Source organism: Apostichopus japonicus, chromosome 5 (genome assembly GCF_037975245.1).
Source record: "Apostichopus japonicus isolate 1M-3 chromosome 5, ASM3797524v1, whole genome shotgun sequence".
NCBI classification, from domain to species: Eukaryota; Metazoa; Echinodermata; class Holothuroidea; order Aspidochirotida; family Stichopodidae; genus Apostichopus; species Apostichopus japonicus.
Window position 1 is genome coordinate 21,348,085 of NC_092565.1, and position 15,537 is coordinate 21,363,621.

At 37.2% G+C, this 15,537-nt stretch overlaps 2 protein-coding genes across 3 annotated transcripts in view; one reads left to right on the plus strand and one right to left on the minus strand.

Annotated features, from left to right (window-relative positions):
* The first annotated feature begins 394 nt into the window (after positions 1 to 394).
* On the plus strand, positions 395 to 5,503 carry LOC139968015 (golgin subfamily A member 7-like). Its single transcript, XM_071972291.1, has 5 exons — positions 395 to 630; positions 1,177 to 1,309; positions 1,882 to 2,034; positions 3,520 to 3,621; positions 4,640 to 5,503. Exons 2-5 carry the CDS (start codon positions 1,190 to 1,192, stop codon positions 4,703 to 4,705), a joined length of 441 nt encoding a protein of 146 aa, XP_071828392.1. The 5' UTR covers positions 395 to 630; positions 1,177 to 1,189; the 3' UTR covers positions 4,706 to 5,503.
* A 2,755-nt stretch (positions 5,504 to 8,258) lies between these two features.
* Positions 8,259 to 15,537, minus strand: part of LOC139968013 (phosphatidylinositide phosphatase SAC2-like) — a 46,124-nt gene continuing 38,845 nt past the window's right edge. For both annotated transcript variants that reach the window (XM_071972289.1, XM_071972288.1), the window contains 3 exons: positions 15,288 to 15,416; positions 14,124 to 14,211; positions 8,259 to 13,793 (listed from right to left, as the gene is read on the minus strand). In XM_071972289.1, coding sequence (XP_071828390.1) covers positions 12,596 to 13,793; positions 14,124 to 14,211; positions 15,288 to 15,416 — 1,415 coding nt within the window. In that variant the 3' untranslated portion in view covers positions 8,259 to 12,595. The remainder of the gene's footprint in view (positions 13,794 to 14,123; positions 14,212 to 15,287; positions 15,417 to 15,537) is intronic.

Here is a 15,537-nt window from a genome sequence, read left to right on the forward strand (position 1 = left end):
GGATATTATCTAACAAATAAACACTATCGTTCACATCGAAATAATTGCAAATTAATTTTACGGTATTTTTTACAGAAAGATACAAATAATCTGTCCAAAAGAGCAGACCAAGGTTCTCAATTAAAAACAGTATATCCTAATGTACTGTTAGTTTTGGTTATCACCACAGCCGTATATTTAGAACGGCTCTGGTGTTAGTGTACAGATCAGTGGTTCTGACTAATGGTAGTCATTATTTACCTAACGTACAGTACATACGCCAAGAAATTTGAGGCGCATCCACAGAATCAATATTTCTGATCATCCGCTCCATGTAATCGAAATGAAATTCAATTGCGCATGTTTGCAATGTAAAGGTCACCCACAACTAAAGGTGCTCGTATAGTAATAGTGGTTTTTACGTACAGCTATCACAGGATGATCAGCAGTTCTGTGACAGATATACTGTACGATATTGTATACTGGCAAAACAGTTATTAAAAAGCTTTGACATTTTTATATTGAGTAAGGTGGATTTCAAGACGAACGACTTCATCTCACATTTCATACAACTGTTTCTTTTGAGCTTCATCTACATTAATACACCTTTAATCTGTCATGGTATGAATACAAAATAAAGCAAAATAAAAGGTAAGGAAATTAGTGACACACACACACCTCACTCACGGTGTTAGGATGCAACTGTAGTGTAAGATCGAATATTCGGCCTAGGCTATATAGGCCAAGTCTGAAAGCAAAACTAGCCTAGCTTCTCATTACTGTTCGGTATGGAACAAAGAAAGACAATTTGAGGGTCTCCCGTTGTTTGGGGATTCATTTTTTTTTTAAGGATGACGGTCAAATGCCCAAGTTTAGAACACCTCATTCAGAAACAAGTAGGCTGCTACTTATTACATTTTAGTTACTAGCCTACATCCAAATTTCAGGAAATGTTATACGCATAAAGCACTCTCTGTTTGTTTCATGGTAAGAAATATTTATATGTATATCTTCCTGACTTTCTGAAGTTGGTTTTTAAGGAGTGATCAACTTTTTTATATAACTACTCCGAGGGGCACTGGTGAAAATTGCAGAAACAGTGATTGCGCCAGATAACTGTTTACAGTTACAGATGGCTGCAATTAATCCTTGCTTTGAATAAAACTTATATCCTTCTTTTACCTTCAAATAACATAGGTTTCAAGAAATCATGGATCATGTAACAACACAGCAACCACAAGCTATTGCTAAAGTCTTCATACAGAGGGATTACAGCGACGGTACTGCTGTGAAGTTTCAAACAAAGCTACCAGCAGACATTCATGATAGGGTAATGATACTACAAAATATTTTACTACAAATATGTCAGTACTAGTGTATCTGTTTAACGATTCAAGTGTATTTAATCTGACTTTTAAGTTAAATGAGCCATGCAAGAGGTGTCTGAGATTTTGATTGAAATATTTCAAACCTTTTTTTTATTGAAATAAAAGAAAAACAACCCCCTCCCCATAAATAAGCAAAAGTGGAAAGCTGCATTTTGCAAGAGTTACAACTGTTACTCTGTAGGTTGCCTTACATTAGACTCTCATTACTCCTGTGCAAATCATACAAGGTGTTTTGGGCCTGAAAAATGTGGAATTTCATTAGTTTTAATGCATGGGAACCATGTTAAATGAACTTATGGCTTTCCCATGTAAATCATTTTAAGATATTCTTGTATCATGTGAGGGCTGTATTATAAAATATAAATTTTATCATTTTCATCTTTGTCCTCATAGTACATATTTTTTCATACGGTAATACCCAGTCACTCACAAATGTGATGGTTTAACTGTTCCCCCCCCCCCCTTTTTACCATTCATGTTACCTAAAGCCTTTTGCTGACCTCTGACCCGACAGGTTGACAGCGATACATTTGAGCGGTTCGTGGAGAAGATAAACCAGTATTATGCAGAGGCGGAGGGTATCGGCTGCAGCACGTATCTCCAAGGATGTTTCGCTTGTCTGACAGCACACACAGCTCTCTTATGTATGCAGACACAGTATGATAAGGTAAGAACCTCGTTGGTGTTCCTTGGTAGTAAAACAACGATGACGAGGAACTCTGTAAAGGAGTCAAAAAAGCCCAGATGTCATCAGTCTATGTCACAGGTGGGCAAGATGAACCTTATGTTGATCTCCTACAAACTAGTTGTTTTTTGTGATTACGAGAGCTGGAAAACCTTGCGAACCTTCCGAACCAGGTTCGCGGGAAATCCAGCCTCGCGGGGCAAAAAAAACGAAAAAAAAAACGGGACGAAACTTTAAAAAAAACACGAAGGAGCAAAAAAGTACATCTGTAAAAACAATAAGGAAAATTTCAGAAGAAAGGTTCAGAAACAAAACAAAAATGTCCAGAGAGCGTGCTCGCAATTTTAGTCACAATAGCCTATAACGAGTAATGATGTGTCCCCAACCCACTAACAAAGGGAAATGTCACACGGACACACACGGTTTTTTTTTATACTTATATTGTATGTTAGTTAGTAAACGTTTCTTTCATATGAATTTGACTTCAATTCAGTGTTCCCTCTAAGGTGTGGGAAGTTCTGTAAGTTAAACTTTTTAAAGATTGTAAGGCAGATTAAATCTTGTTTCATTTTATAACATAATATAGCTACTCTGACTTGTCATTTTCAAATTTTCATCAGCTATGTGACAATTTAAATTCAAAAAGTTTTCAGTTTTTTGCATCCTCAACTGCGAACTTTTTATCGCCAGACACGCAAAAATACCAAAATTTTCCGGGGTTTTTGCCCCCTGAACCCCACAAGGGGTTCCACCCCTTGACCCCCCCAGGACCCTAGGGGGGGCCCCTGGACCCCAAGCCTTTATGCTCGCACGCTCTGCATGCTCGGCGTGTTCGCTGCGCGAACACCGGCGGGAAATCGGAAGTGTGTTCGTGGGAAATTGAACAAGGTTTTCCAACACTGACGAGAGTTACCTGGCATATTTTGTTCTCTGATATATGAGGAGGACTTGAACAAGTCTCAGAATGGTATCACAGAACCAAACATAAAACCCTTGAAAAATGTTCATATCTTGCAGAAAGAGATTCATGCCTTTACCACTTGCCGTAATGCCCTTACCAATCGTTCGTCACGATGGTAAAAACTGTTGTGCCTCCATTAATCAAGTCGCCGTAGGCGACCACAAAACTTTCTAGAGCTTTTAACTCCATTACCAAACTAAATCTGGGCGCAAAAATTATCCGAATCGCCAGCACTTTTTGCTCCCTAAAATGGTATTAAGTAGCTAAAGATCTAGACAGACGACCATCAAATAGTTTTTATTTTTATTTATTTATTTTCTTGTCCAAACAGTAACTTGGCCATCTCTGATGGCAATGACCATTAAAAATTTCTCTGCTATGTGTTAGCACAATTACGTGGGTCAAAGACTAAAGTAGTGTATATGTATTATACAGTAGGCTACATACTAACAGTGCTTTAATTCATTCTAATAAATGTATCTTTTCTTTTCTTTCTGTTCTTCCAGAACCTTAAAAGATGCACAGAGTATATCAAAGAACAAAATATTGGCATATTTCTTCCGAAGGGGCTGAAAGTCATCGATCCATTTGAAAGGGGCCTCAGAGTTGTATCCTTTTGAAAGAATTTCTTTTGTTGTTTATTGTATTTTATAACTTGTTCTCAGTTTCACTATTTAAAATCCCAAAGGGACTGTCCTATTTCAGAATGGCATAGATTTACATGTTGTTGTTACTTTTCTGCATTGATAGTGGGAAAAACTGTATTCATGCAGTAAGATTGGTGCAGTGAGATATGAATTAATGAATAGTTCAACATCACAATGTAGCAATTTGACCTGCTGAAGCCTCTTTACTCCTGTTTATAAACTTTAAACCACTTTAATATGAAACCACTTAAAGTAAGTTGACTTTGTCTGTTGATGAAAACATGTTTTTGATGCAGAAATATATACAAATTGACCACGATAGGAGGGTTCAAAGTATTTAGAATCTCAGGTTGATAGTCAAAACAACAAATAATGGCTGTTTCACTATTTAAACAGTTGTCAAGGAACGCCAAGTCAAAAGGGAACAGGTAACAAACCTCACATGCTCATGCATCAGTATGGTAGGAGGCCTTAAAGGGTGTGAAGACTCGCGCAAAAAGAAACATCTAATGCCGGTAATTTGACCTAGTTTCGGATGAGGTGTAACAGAAGTGTTAAACACCACCATCGATCCCAGAAAATACACACACAGCTTGCTACCGACGGTAATTAGACACTAGTGTACAGTCAGTACATACAGCTGCCGTCAATACCCACAGCACAGTATACAAACGATTGACGATTGCCATCTCAGGTCCAGCTAAAGATAACAATTAAGGTATCACGTTTCATTACTGTTTGCATTTTGTAGCGACACGAACAAAACGTCAGATGGCCGCATGCGGTTTGGGGCGAGTCTTCAATGCCTTTAACAAATATATTAATGACCAACTCTTTTAAGACCTGCTGTACACAAACTGCATGCCAAGATCTGACAAGATATATTGGGCCCTGGGAAATATATCTCATTATTGTTATTATTTTACTCGATATTTCTACATGCTGTTAAAAGTTTGTCCTTAACTTTTTCGTCACTCAGATTGAAATTTTAGTTTTACCGGTCAGTCAAAATCACGTGGACGAAGAGAAATGGTCCAAGTTTTAACATCAGTCAGCTTCTGGTCTGGATGGAGTTATAAATCTTGATTATCGAGTATTCACCTTTTTAAACTTGAGTCCTTTGAAAGATATCTCGAGAGTGATTTGGAAATGGAGAGTCTAACGGAGGGTGAAGGTGAAATTAGGCTTTGACAGAAGGGTAGCCCTGAAAACCCCTGCCTCTACCTGTTTTCTAGAGGGACGAGAGGGAGGAGGGGGGGGGGAGGGTGAGGTTGTAAGGTTTTTAGTGTGTGCAGGCAGAGGAACCTTGATTTTCTTTTGATGCATTTACCTCTTCCAGGGGTTTACTTGTGCCTGTATTGACCAACAGGACCATAAATCTTTGGAAAAGGTATGAGGTAAATTTGGGAATAACAGCATTTCATCATCACTAGAAGTGGGAAGCTTCTTTGCCGGGAAGTAGGGCCACCGATCAACTCATGAAGTTTTCCTACTTGGATCGATAGTTCTTTCAATCCGCAGAATTTTTTTATGTGATTTTGCTTCAAACTGTCTGTCTGTGAGTTTGTTACGTGTTTTGAGACTTATTTCTCTGTGGATATAATTGAAAGTCAGAATCATTTAAATTTCTTGGAATATCAAGAATGACAGGGTAGAGGGAGAGGAAGAAAAGGATGGTGGGCTGGTATGTAATAAATTCGCACAAAGGATGTGCACTGATATTTACTGTACAGGATTTCATCTTTAGTCACAGTTTATTTTAACCCATCAGTGTATATAGATATACCCTAACTTTCTAACATGATACTTTGTGTGTACTGAGAGTTGAGTCAGTGATAGGAGATAACAAAGCAAATTTGTCTATGTGGAGGATGCAAAATCTTTCAGACCTTTACCTGAAGAACAGAAACAGATTAGATTAGATTAGATTATTTCATCTTCAAATGGATAGCTTACGATGATATCTTGTTAGACCAAAGAAGGCCAACCTTTTGTGATTCACTGGTTAGAAGACTTGAGGGATCTTAGAATGGAAGGCATGAACCAGTCTGTAACTGTGGTTGGAATCTTGGCATTTTCTTACATTCATGTCTGGTTTCATAGGGAAGTTTTACTTATATCTTCACATGTATAAAAATATGTGTACATAAATGTCATGAGTAGATGTGTGTTACAGCATATCATGGTATTTCTTGTTGAGAGCAATCAAGTTTCTTTTCTTTCTTTAAACTTGTCAAAAGTCAGTTTTTGTATAATGATCAATGCCAAATGGTTTGTACTGGAGTTTTGTATGGATATGACGATTGAATGATGGAACGTTAAATTATCTAAAATATGTTAAGTGGTTCTTAAACTGGATTTCAGTATTTAGAGAACAATTTGCACTCTTCCCCTAAATGTTCAAAATAGTTTGTAACTGTAATATTGGAGACGTGAAAATAGTGATGTGAAGAGTCTTATATCAAGTGTTGTTTATTAATACATTTTTTAATATTAAACAAATACATCTTTATATATCTTCACTATTGTAGTCATGATCTATCCCTTGACGATGAAATTGAATGCACCCTTTCATAGCTTAGATTTTCAAAGAGACTTTTCAAATTCCAGACCCAGCCTGTCTCTTTTTTCTACTCAGACAAGTGAATGAAATCAGGCAGTTATGTTTAAGCCATCTGGTTTGATATTGAGCATATTATACATTGCCTGAATATCTTGGAATATCATCGTAATATATAACTTAATGAGGTGGTGCTTTATTGAGCAATTAATTTCCACTTATTACCTATAGAATTGATTTTTGGGAAATACTCTTTCACCTAATTGTGTCTCCGTCGCTTTGCGGGGAAACTTCTTAATATTTAGTAGAGAATTTGGGTCACGATTCCTGTCGTATTATATATATATATGTGTATATATATGTATACATATATGTGTGTATACATGTGTGTATACACATATATATATATATATATATACATATACATATATATTGTATATATATATACACATATACATATATGTATACATCTTTATATATACATATAAATATGTAAACATCTAAATATATATATATATATATAGACATACTTATTTTGTGATTAGTCCATTCTCTAAGACCATGTCAGTCGCACACTTGTTTTAAACAGGGTTTAGCTCAATCATGTTGAAACACTCTATTGTAAGAAAGAAAATGGTTGTGGAAGGTGCTTGTTACATGCAGAATGTGGATAAAATTCTTGTTTAAACACCTTTGCTTTCGGGCATTTCATCACCAAGTGTATGTCATTTCATCACCATGTCATATTAAGCAATGTGTTCTATCTTTAGGAAAAGTTACTCATTAATTTGTCCCATTTGCACTGATGCAGACTTCATGTTATTCATGTGCTATATTCACAAATCTGACAGAAGAAGAATAAAGTGTATTATCTTTAAACCTTAGCTTTCTGATTCTTTATTGTTTTCAGTTTTTGCTTATCTCAAGATTTTTTCTTGTATAGTTCTAAACATTTAAAGCACACCTGTATTAAAATTGAATCAACATCAAGTAAAAGCTTGGATACACTTTAAATTGGGATATTATGTATCTTCCATATTATCAAGTACATGGCCCTTGTGTGCTTTAGTATACATAAGATGTTCTCATATAAAATGCAGCACAAAATTACTACACCGTTCAGATGTCCTATTTCAGTTTGATTGGTTGCCAAAAAGAAATTGACCTATGGTTACCTATACTTTACCTAAAATCCTGAAAGAGGATATTAAGCAAATTTCTCTGTTTTCAAAATTGATTGCATGGTGCATACATATTGCTCCTGGGCACTTTTCAATTTCATGTTAGTAATTCATTAAATACTAAAGGAACTATGAAATATTTGTTAAATCATTGTTTTGGATGACCTTGATTACTCAAAAATATGACCAAGGGAAAGTATTTTGTCTTTCTTCAATTTAGGGCTAGTGGAAGGAAATTTGCATGGGGGAGGGGGGAGGGGGAAAGGGTCACAGACTTTACGGAAAGTGGGACGTGTATGACTTGATCAGGCAAACTACAAATTACTTTAAACAAATTGAATTCTCTTGCCATAGTACCACCATTTCATTTGTTGCAATTAAGTCTTCTGAATATTTTATCAAGCTAAGGGCCCTTGAAGTTTACAGATACCACTTTTATTTATTTTTTCTTACGAGCAAGAGTACTTTCCGAAATTACAAAAGGGTACCTTTTCCTTAATAAAGGAATGATTCTAAATTATTAAATGGGGCACTTTTCAGGTTCACCAGAGGAGGGAGGGGGAGGGGTGGCTCATGCTCCTCCATCAACCACCATTTGATGCATCCAATCATTTCACTTTTATGAATCATTACTAAGTTACACTTTATGATTGAAAAGTTTTGATCAATATATGAAGAAGAGACTTCAAACTTGTTTTACTAAACAATCCATTTTTAGCAAAAGCTAATTCACCGGGGTCACCTAGTTCCACGAAAAGCTGACATAACCTCATTGTACTATTTAAAATGTAAGGAATTGTACGGCCCCGTATAATATTCACTGTTAACACCATAGAAAAGTACATCAAAAGTAAATGTAACATTTATATCTGCATATATTAATTTCTTGTTCACAGAAAAACGATTGCAAACCTTGTCTAAATGTACATATATCTGCACAAATTTTAATAACTCCTTACAAAATAGAACTTTCAGTGACCTTAAAAAGCACATTGCATGAAAATGGAAAACTGCAAAAGTAAACTGAACACTCCATGTGCAATCAAGAATGCATATATTCGCATATTGACTTAAACTGCTGAATACCAAGAGAAAGATGATTATGATATTAAAAATAATAAGTTCAACCTCTTTTGTCAGTCCACTAAACTCTCTGAGATATATTAACTTGAATTGTGCAACGTGGATAGCTTCCTACAACGGCATAAACCTGCAATACAGAACATAGGAAAACTATTTTGGAATGGAAAGGGAATGGGGGGGGGGGGGGGCAGGTTGTCACACTTTTTATTTCCTATGATTTATGGAAATTTAATGAGCTACAAATTTAAGCATATTCAGTGATTAAAATTTCAAAACTTCATACTTGCATATAATTGCTAACAAAAAACTATGTAATATTCCCCAACCTTTGAATATTCATATCCTTCGGTGTTTCAATCAAGCACTCAACGCATATTATTATACAACCTCCGGAGAACTTACATCAGCAAATAATGCACGGTGAAGAATAAAATTTGTTGATGAACGTACCACATAACCTGCTGTTCCAAAAACACATCAGTGGTGTGTGAAACCAACCCCCCCCCCCCCACCCTCCCAAACTACATCATCAGTTGGGAAAGTGTTTACTTCTCCTGTGTCTTTGTTTACACCTAGTAATTATAGACCTAATTTAAATTCTTAATATGCCACAGAATACACCATTTGACATCTAAACTGCTAATTTTTTCTTGGGGAAGATTCCCCAGAACCCCCGACATGGAAGTAGGTATCAATGTCCCCATAGCCACACCCCTGTACCCCCTCACCCATCCCCCACCCCTCCCCCACCCCCCCAATATAGGTCCATGCATCTACTTCTTAATCAGTCTGAGGAATTTCGAACTTTGCAGACATAAAGCTAAATATAATATAAAATATCAGATCAGGAATATTATATCGAATATTCCCATTTCTTAAAATGATGTAATTTCTTAAATTACCAAAGGAAGATGGAGTTTGTGTGGGAAGTCACATTCACAAACCTTCACAAATAGGTAGTACAGATACTGCCCCAACATAATTAACAATCTGTGCATCGTACATAAATACCATTCATATCAGTAAATGTATACATAGGTTAGAGGGCCTGATGTTTTGATCCTATAGCAGGATCTTTGTCAGAGGCCTCTGAAGTACATCGTGCTGCTGGATGGATATGTCCAGCCCTCTAACTGTTACATCATTCTATTCATGTCAGTAAATGTATACATACAAAATGAGAAGGACCTTTGTCAAGTTTACTTAAAACTACTCAAATTGGTAGTATGAAAATAATGTCATATAAAGGAGTAAAAATATGAACGTGGCCGAGAGTGACAGACCCAGCTAGTAACCCTTTGTTTGTCATTAATACAGCTTTCAATTTACGTAAAAGAATTATGCAACATCTGTATAAAAGTGAATATTATATAATTCTTGAATATTCATATAATACAGTTACAACTGAATCCTTGTTATTGATCCACTGCTTGCATTCAATTTAAGTGAGAGAGTGCCTTAAGGTTTATTCAAATTGTGACATAATTTATCAATTTTACTATTTACTATCTAAATCCTAAAAGTGATTAAAAGACATCATTCTATTGCACTTTGCTTGTTACGTTGACACAGCAAGATTTGACCCTGAAACGTACAACAGCATCGTCTAGACTTGGACCTGCGTTAAACAGACCTTTGATATTAAAACTATTCACATATTGTGACCACTATACAGTAAATCCATACAAAAGGAGGAAGAGCACAGATGACAAAATAGATCTGTTCTTGTAAAAAATAGAATGTGCCAATGGTTAGTGACATTAACTTTTGTGACTCATGAAATGAATGAAAATTGCATCATTTTTGGCAGAGTAAAACCATTCTTTACTGGCAACAAATGAAGCACACATGCCAAAAAAAAAAACACTTTAGAAGACCTAACAGTAAAGAAAATATTCAAACATGCACCCTTCAATAATTACACTTGCTATGCATATATGCATGTTCATGATATTTTGCATATTCACAATTTTTATATATGCATAATTTTCTGTACAGCTCACATCACTTTTGATACTATAGGACATATGTAGTTAAAAATGAGTATTAAGCAAATGAAGGTAGTTACCCATTATGAGAAAAAGTACGAAAATAGCAGTGAAATCTTTGTGACATGATTTAAGTCAGTGAATTTGAAAATACATGCTAGGTGAAACATTTTTGCCATATACAGTTACACTGCTAATTCATAATTCTTACCCTACATAAAAATTTCCATATACATTATAATAGAAACCCAAAGGCTTAAGAAACATAAGCAACATACTTTGATTGCCAAAGTAAAGGAGAAAAAAAGAGTAAAAATAAAGATATGATTACTTGCTTTCTACCGATATCAATATGAATGGAAAATGAGATTCTGGAAATTTCTGAAAATAATTTAAAAAAACAAAAAGATTAACTGTTCAAGTTTTGGTAAAAGCAGAAACATGGAACCCTTCTCAAGTAAAACAATTGTACCACAAATGATATCAGTTGTCAAGTTATTTTCATTCATACTTAAAATAAAAACACCCTTGTGCACCTCTTACCAGAGCCAATCAAGTTTCCATTGGGTGTAACAAGTCATGGCTTGAGTCATTATATTTCCAAAGTAAAATGACTTATACAAGTTCTGGCATATTTCTCTCTCATAAAGTTAATACAGCAACTCTGGTCAGTGACCTGTCTTGTCTCAGGAAAATTGGTGGTCATGACTCCAGAGGACCTTAACAATGAAGTAACTTGTTACATCTTTAAAGTTTTTCCATCAGTAACTAGTGTAACTGTTACGTAGCAATGTTGAAAGTTATTCATGTGCCCCCCCCCCCGGAACAAAAAATGGTATATTCAGTCAATGCTAATTTCATAGTCTACTCAAGGGTTTCCCTAACTTTATGCCCCCATGAACCCCTTGTGGATGTCAGAGTTGTTCACGAACCCCCAACTTCTTGAGACAAGATCTGAGTCATTATTGTACCATAATACACATAACAGTGCTTCGTAAAGGATCAAGTTCATAGTGTTATATTGAACTGGTATATCATGTTAAAACAGGCTAGTGACTACATGTTGTCACTCAACAATTTTCATTCATTAATTTATGCTAACTTTGCTTTGTGTCTGCAAAATGGAGGTCATCTGGAATTGCAGAAATAATAATAATTACTTTGGCCAACCTTTCAGTTACTTCTCAGCTCTTTATCTCCACGACGTACTGTCATGCGTACACCAACTTCACCAAAGTGTGGCCCGTGTCTACTTCATAATTCAGTTATTTAACACGGTACTAACATATGCTGATGGAACGCGCAAAGAGTTTGTAGATAGGTAAGACTTTTGTACAATATATATTATATGATGTATCAGATTTTAGGAACAAAGAGTACTCTAGTTTTGACTTTCAGAAACATCGCACGAACCCCTGGGATGGACTCATGCACCCCCTGGGGGTTCATGCACCCCAGTCAAGGAGCCCCTGGTCTACTCACCTAAAAGACAGTAAAGAAATTTTAGCTTTTTATTGAAAATTCAGATAATTATTGGTACTTTTGTAATGAAAGTTTTTGTCGGCTATTAAGTCTTAAAAACAAACATAACAGTCATCAGTATTGAAACCAAAATATTTTAGAAAGTTAACAGAATGGTTACCCATGCTCACATTTTAATAAGCATTTTACTTGAACCTCACTGAGATATTTAGTCGTCACTTTATTACTCCGTAATGGTTGCAAGTCCAATGATGTTATAATAAGTATCACTTGAAAAAAAATTATTTTTATGATGAGAAATCCAGCACGACAGATTTCAACCGATTTGACTTTTAAGTTTAATGTGACTTATCCCACCTCCTATCTACTCATCCCACATAAATGTGTGAGACAATAAGGGCATACAAACTGAGTACATAGTAGTTAAGTCAAGTAGAACTGTTTTGATTTCATTGTTTTAAGAGAATACAAAACTGATACGTAATAAGATATCATTTTGGAAAGACAAAACAGTACCCTTTTAGAAAGGGGAAATTTATTCAAATTGAAAAATAAAATAAAAATAAAAATTTTGATCAGCGATCAACACCCACCAGATGGGATGGGTAAAAAAAATATAGTCCTAGGCATTTGATACTACATCAGAGGCAGATGAAGCGGCTCTGGCAACGAGCTCTCATCTCCAGCGACTTTTTAAGTTTCTCATTTTGCCTCTGCGTCCTGGTAAAGCTGATCGGAAGATTGAATTTCCTGAACTGATTTGTAAGTTTTCTGAAGCCGCTGCCGCCTGCACTGGACATGTCACTGCCGTCGGAAACATCCTTGGACTTCTGCAACTCCGTTCCCTTTATCTCACTCAGCTCCAGCAGATCGTTCTCGCTGTGAGACTTCACGGGAGATCGTAACGGGACCTCATCTGGCACGGCCAGAGAGTGGACTCTCCTGTTGACCGGTCGGGCGGGAGTACTCTTACCGTTTGCGACGTTCAGCTTTTTGGGACTATCCTCGTCCGACGTTACAGAGATGAACGGGTTGGATCCCCGTCTCTTTGACGGACTCTTTCTGGCTTGATCTGTCTGACTTACCCCTGAATCTCTGTTCCCTTTCTCGGTGAGTAAGTCCAGACTGTCCTGTGTGTCGCTCCTCTTCAGTTCGTGACTGCCCAGCATTTCTTGGTCCGATTCCAATCGATTCATCGTGAACGCCCGCTGTTTTCTCTCCTCTCGTCTCTTCTCCGGTGTACCGCCGTAGTCCAGCAGAGTGTGCTTCTTTTTCGGGGTGACCCCTCGGTGAGAAAAGCTCCTGCTATTCCGTCCGGGATCAGTGGCCAAATCCCCGACTCGGGGGATGTTGATGTCACCATCCTGTACCAGAGACCGGTCAAAATTGTTTTCATCATCCACGTGACAGCAGACGTCCAAATACTCTCCGATGCTCAAGGAATTGGTGCTGGTAACCGTCGACGATGAAACATCCTTCACTTCCCCAATTATCACGTCGTCTTCGACGTCGTCGTAGTCCTTGAGGGTCTCTTCGAAAGCGTCGTTGTCCAGTCCTCCCTCCAGGGATGCTTGGTTGGAATCTTTTCGGAGTTTGATCCTCTTGAGGAGGCTCAGACCGGTGACCTTGCTTCCCATCGTCTGAATGTATTTGCCAACTTGCTGAACCTTCTGCGGTTTCTGATACAAGTTGGTGATCGCTGGATGCCTGTTGTGATTCACGACAGGGTGGGTTGGTTTCCCGGCGTCTTTGTCTCTCGTAAGCTTATCCTGGAACCACATGGAGAGTCTCTTTTGTGAAGTTAAGCGGACAATACTTTGAGACACTTTGGTATTTTTCCTGTCAAATGCGAGGCGAAAAAAGGATGAAAGAGTGATACAATTTCCAAGTAAAATTTTCTCTTCTGTTCTTTCCCATGTGTTTTTTTTCAAAGATAGAGACAGAAGGAAAATCAAAATTGTTATTTCAAACGATACAGAATATTAAAGAATAACAACAATTCTAGGTTATATCCAGGTATATTTCATGTAATTCTCAGTACCAAAAGGTTACCAAACTGCATTAACAAAAGTACATAAGAGTGTATATTGTTGTGATGGGGCATGTACAGTAAGTCAAAGAATAGTAATACCCTGTAAAGTGGAAATATTTTTGGCAATGAACACTTACCTATCAATATTTCCCTCCAATACTTTCAAACCGAGGTTGTTAGCAGCTCTAGCAATGGCAAATGCATGAATGACACCCTGCAAATTGTCTGTGAAGAAAATCAAGAATAACACATTCTTCATTTCTACATTAGACAACAAAGAGAAGCATTCTTTCTAACTGAATTCCTCATCACTAAGTGCTCATCCGGAATCTGATGATAGGGCCTCCCTCTGCCTCAAAATACATTTAAAGCTGACCGCACGCTGCCGGGATGAACGTGATCCCACACATCCCAACTGTCATAACTTGGAAAAAAATAATGTGTAGTCAAGGAATGCTCCTTCAATTACTTGTACAATTTAACTGATGAACAGTTTGTCAGTCTGAGGTCACTTTGACTGCACTCGGCAAAACTCAACGTGTATTGTCGCGAACCAGTACGTTTGAGTTTCACAATCGGTAGTCGATAGTGCCAGCAGATGTGATTAGTCTTTGTGGGTTCACTGTTTGTGGAGGGGGGGGGGGGGTGGGTGGGTCAGTTCTAGGATTATGTGTCTTCACGTCGAAATCTAGGTCATGACGTTTGGAGTTTAGTCGGTAGGGTGCGAGCTGCTTAACATTGTGGATCACTATGCAAGTCACTCATATGTCTGTGGTTTGTGCAACTGTTAATTACATGTTTCACTAATGCATTCTCAGTGATTACCAATTGTAACTGCAAAATTGTATCCTTCACTTCACCTGTATTTTGGACATATTTGATACAAGTTGCGGCACCCTAAAAGCATGAAGAGAGACTGAAATACTGAATCTAATCCTCCTACAGTCTTCAGACTCAAAAGTCATGGACAACTCATTTGAATTCTTATCCCGATTAAAATGCAACCGTTCGGGAATGAGTGTATATTCCACCCCACCACCTTAGGTCTCAAATTGCACTGAACTATGCAACAAGCCCACAAATGAAGACTTTATTCTATTTACACCTTCCTTTACTTTCATGGTTTTCTCATAGCTGAACATTTTACACCCCTACCATTCCCAAAATGTGCACTAGCTGACTATTTGACTCAAGCAAACGACTGATGCATCACCTTTCAAAATATTCTATCCACAGATTCTGATGAAACCACCTACCCCTTCTCCTCCCCCCCCCACCCCCAGTTCACAAGAAATAGTTACCTTCTTTTTGCTTCTTGGTGTGACCTGGCAGATCTTTAAGGGTTATGAAGTACCCCGGTTCTCCTCCGATGGAGTGGTGAATACGACAGCAGCGCTGTTCGGAAGATCCAAAGAAAGTGGTGGCTGAACCTGACAAAAGAAACAACAATCAGGTGAAAATGTGATAATTAGAAGAAAAATGTGAGAGGATATTTACATAAATTCCATCTAAGATTCCAAGAGCCAAACAATGGAAAATGTTTCAACTACC

Coding starts and splice junctions, on each gene's coding strand:
- LOC139968015 (XM_071972291.1), top strand. CDS start 1,190: ATGGATCATGTAACAACACAGCAACCACAAGCTATTGCTAAAGTCTTC. Junction 1,310..1,881: donor CAGCAGACATTCATGATAGG/GTAATGATACTA, acceptor CTGACCCGACAG/GTTGACAGCGATACATTTGA. Junction 2,035..3,519: donor TGCAGACACAGTATGATAAG/GTAAGAACCTCG, acceptor CTGTTCTTCCAG/AACCTTAAAAGATGCACAGA.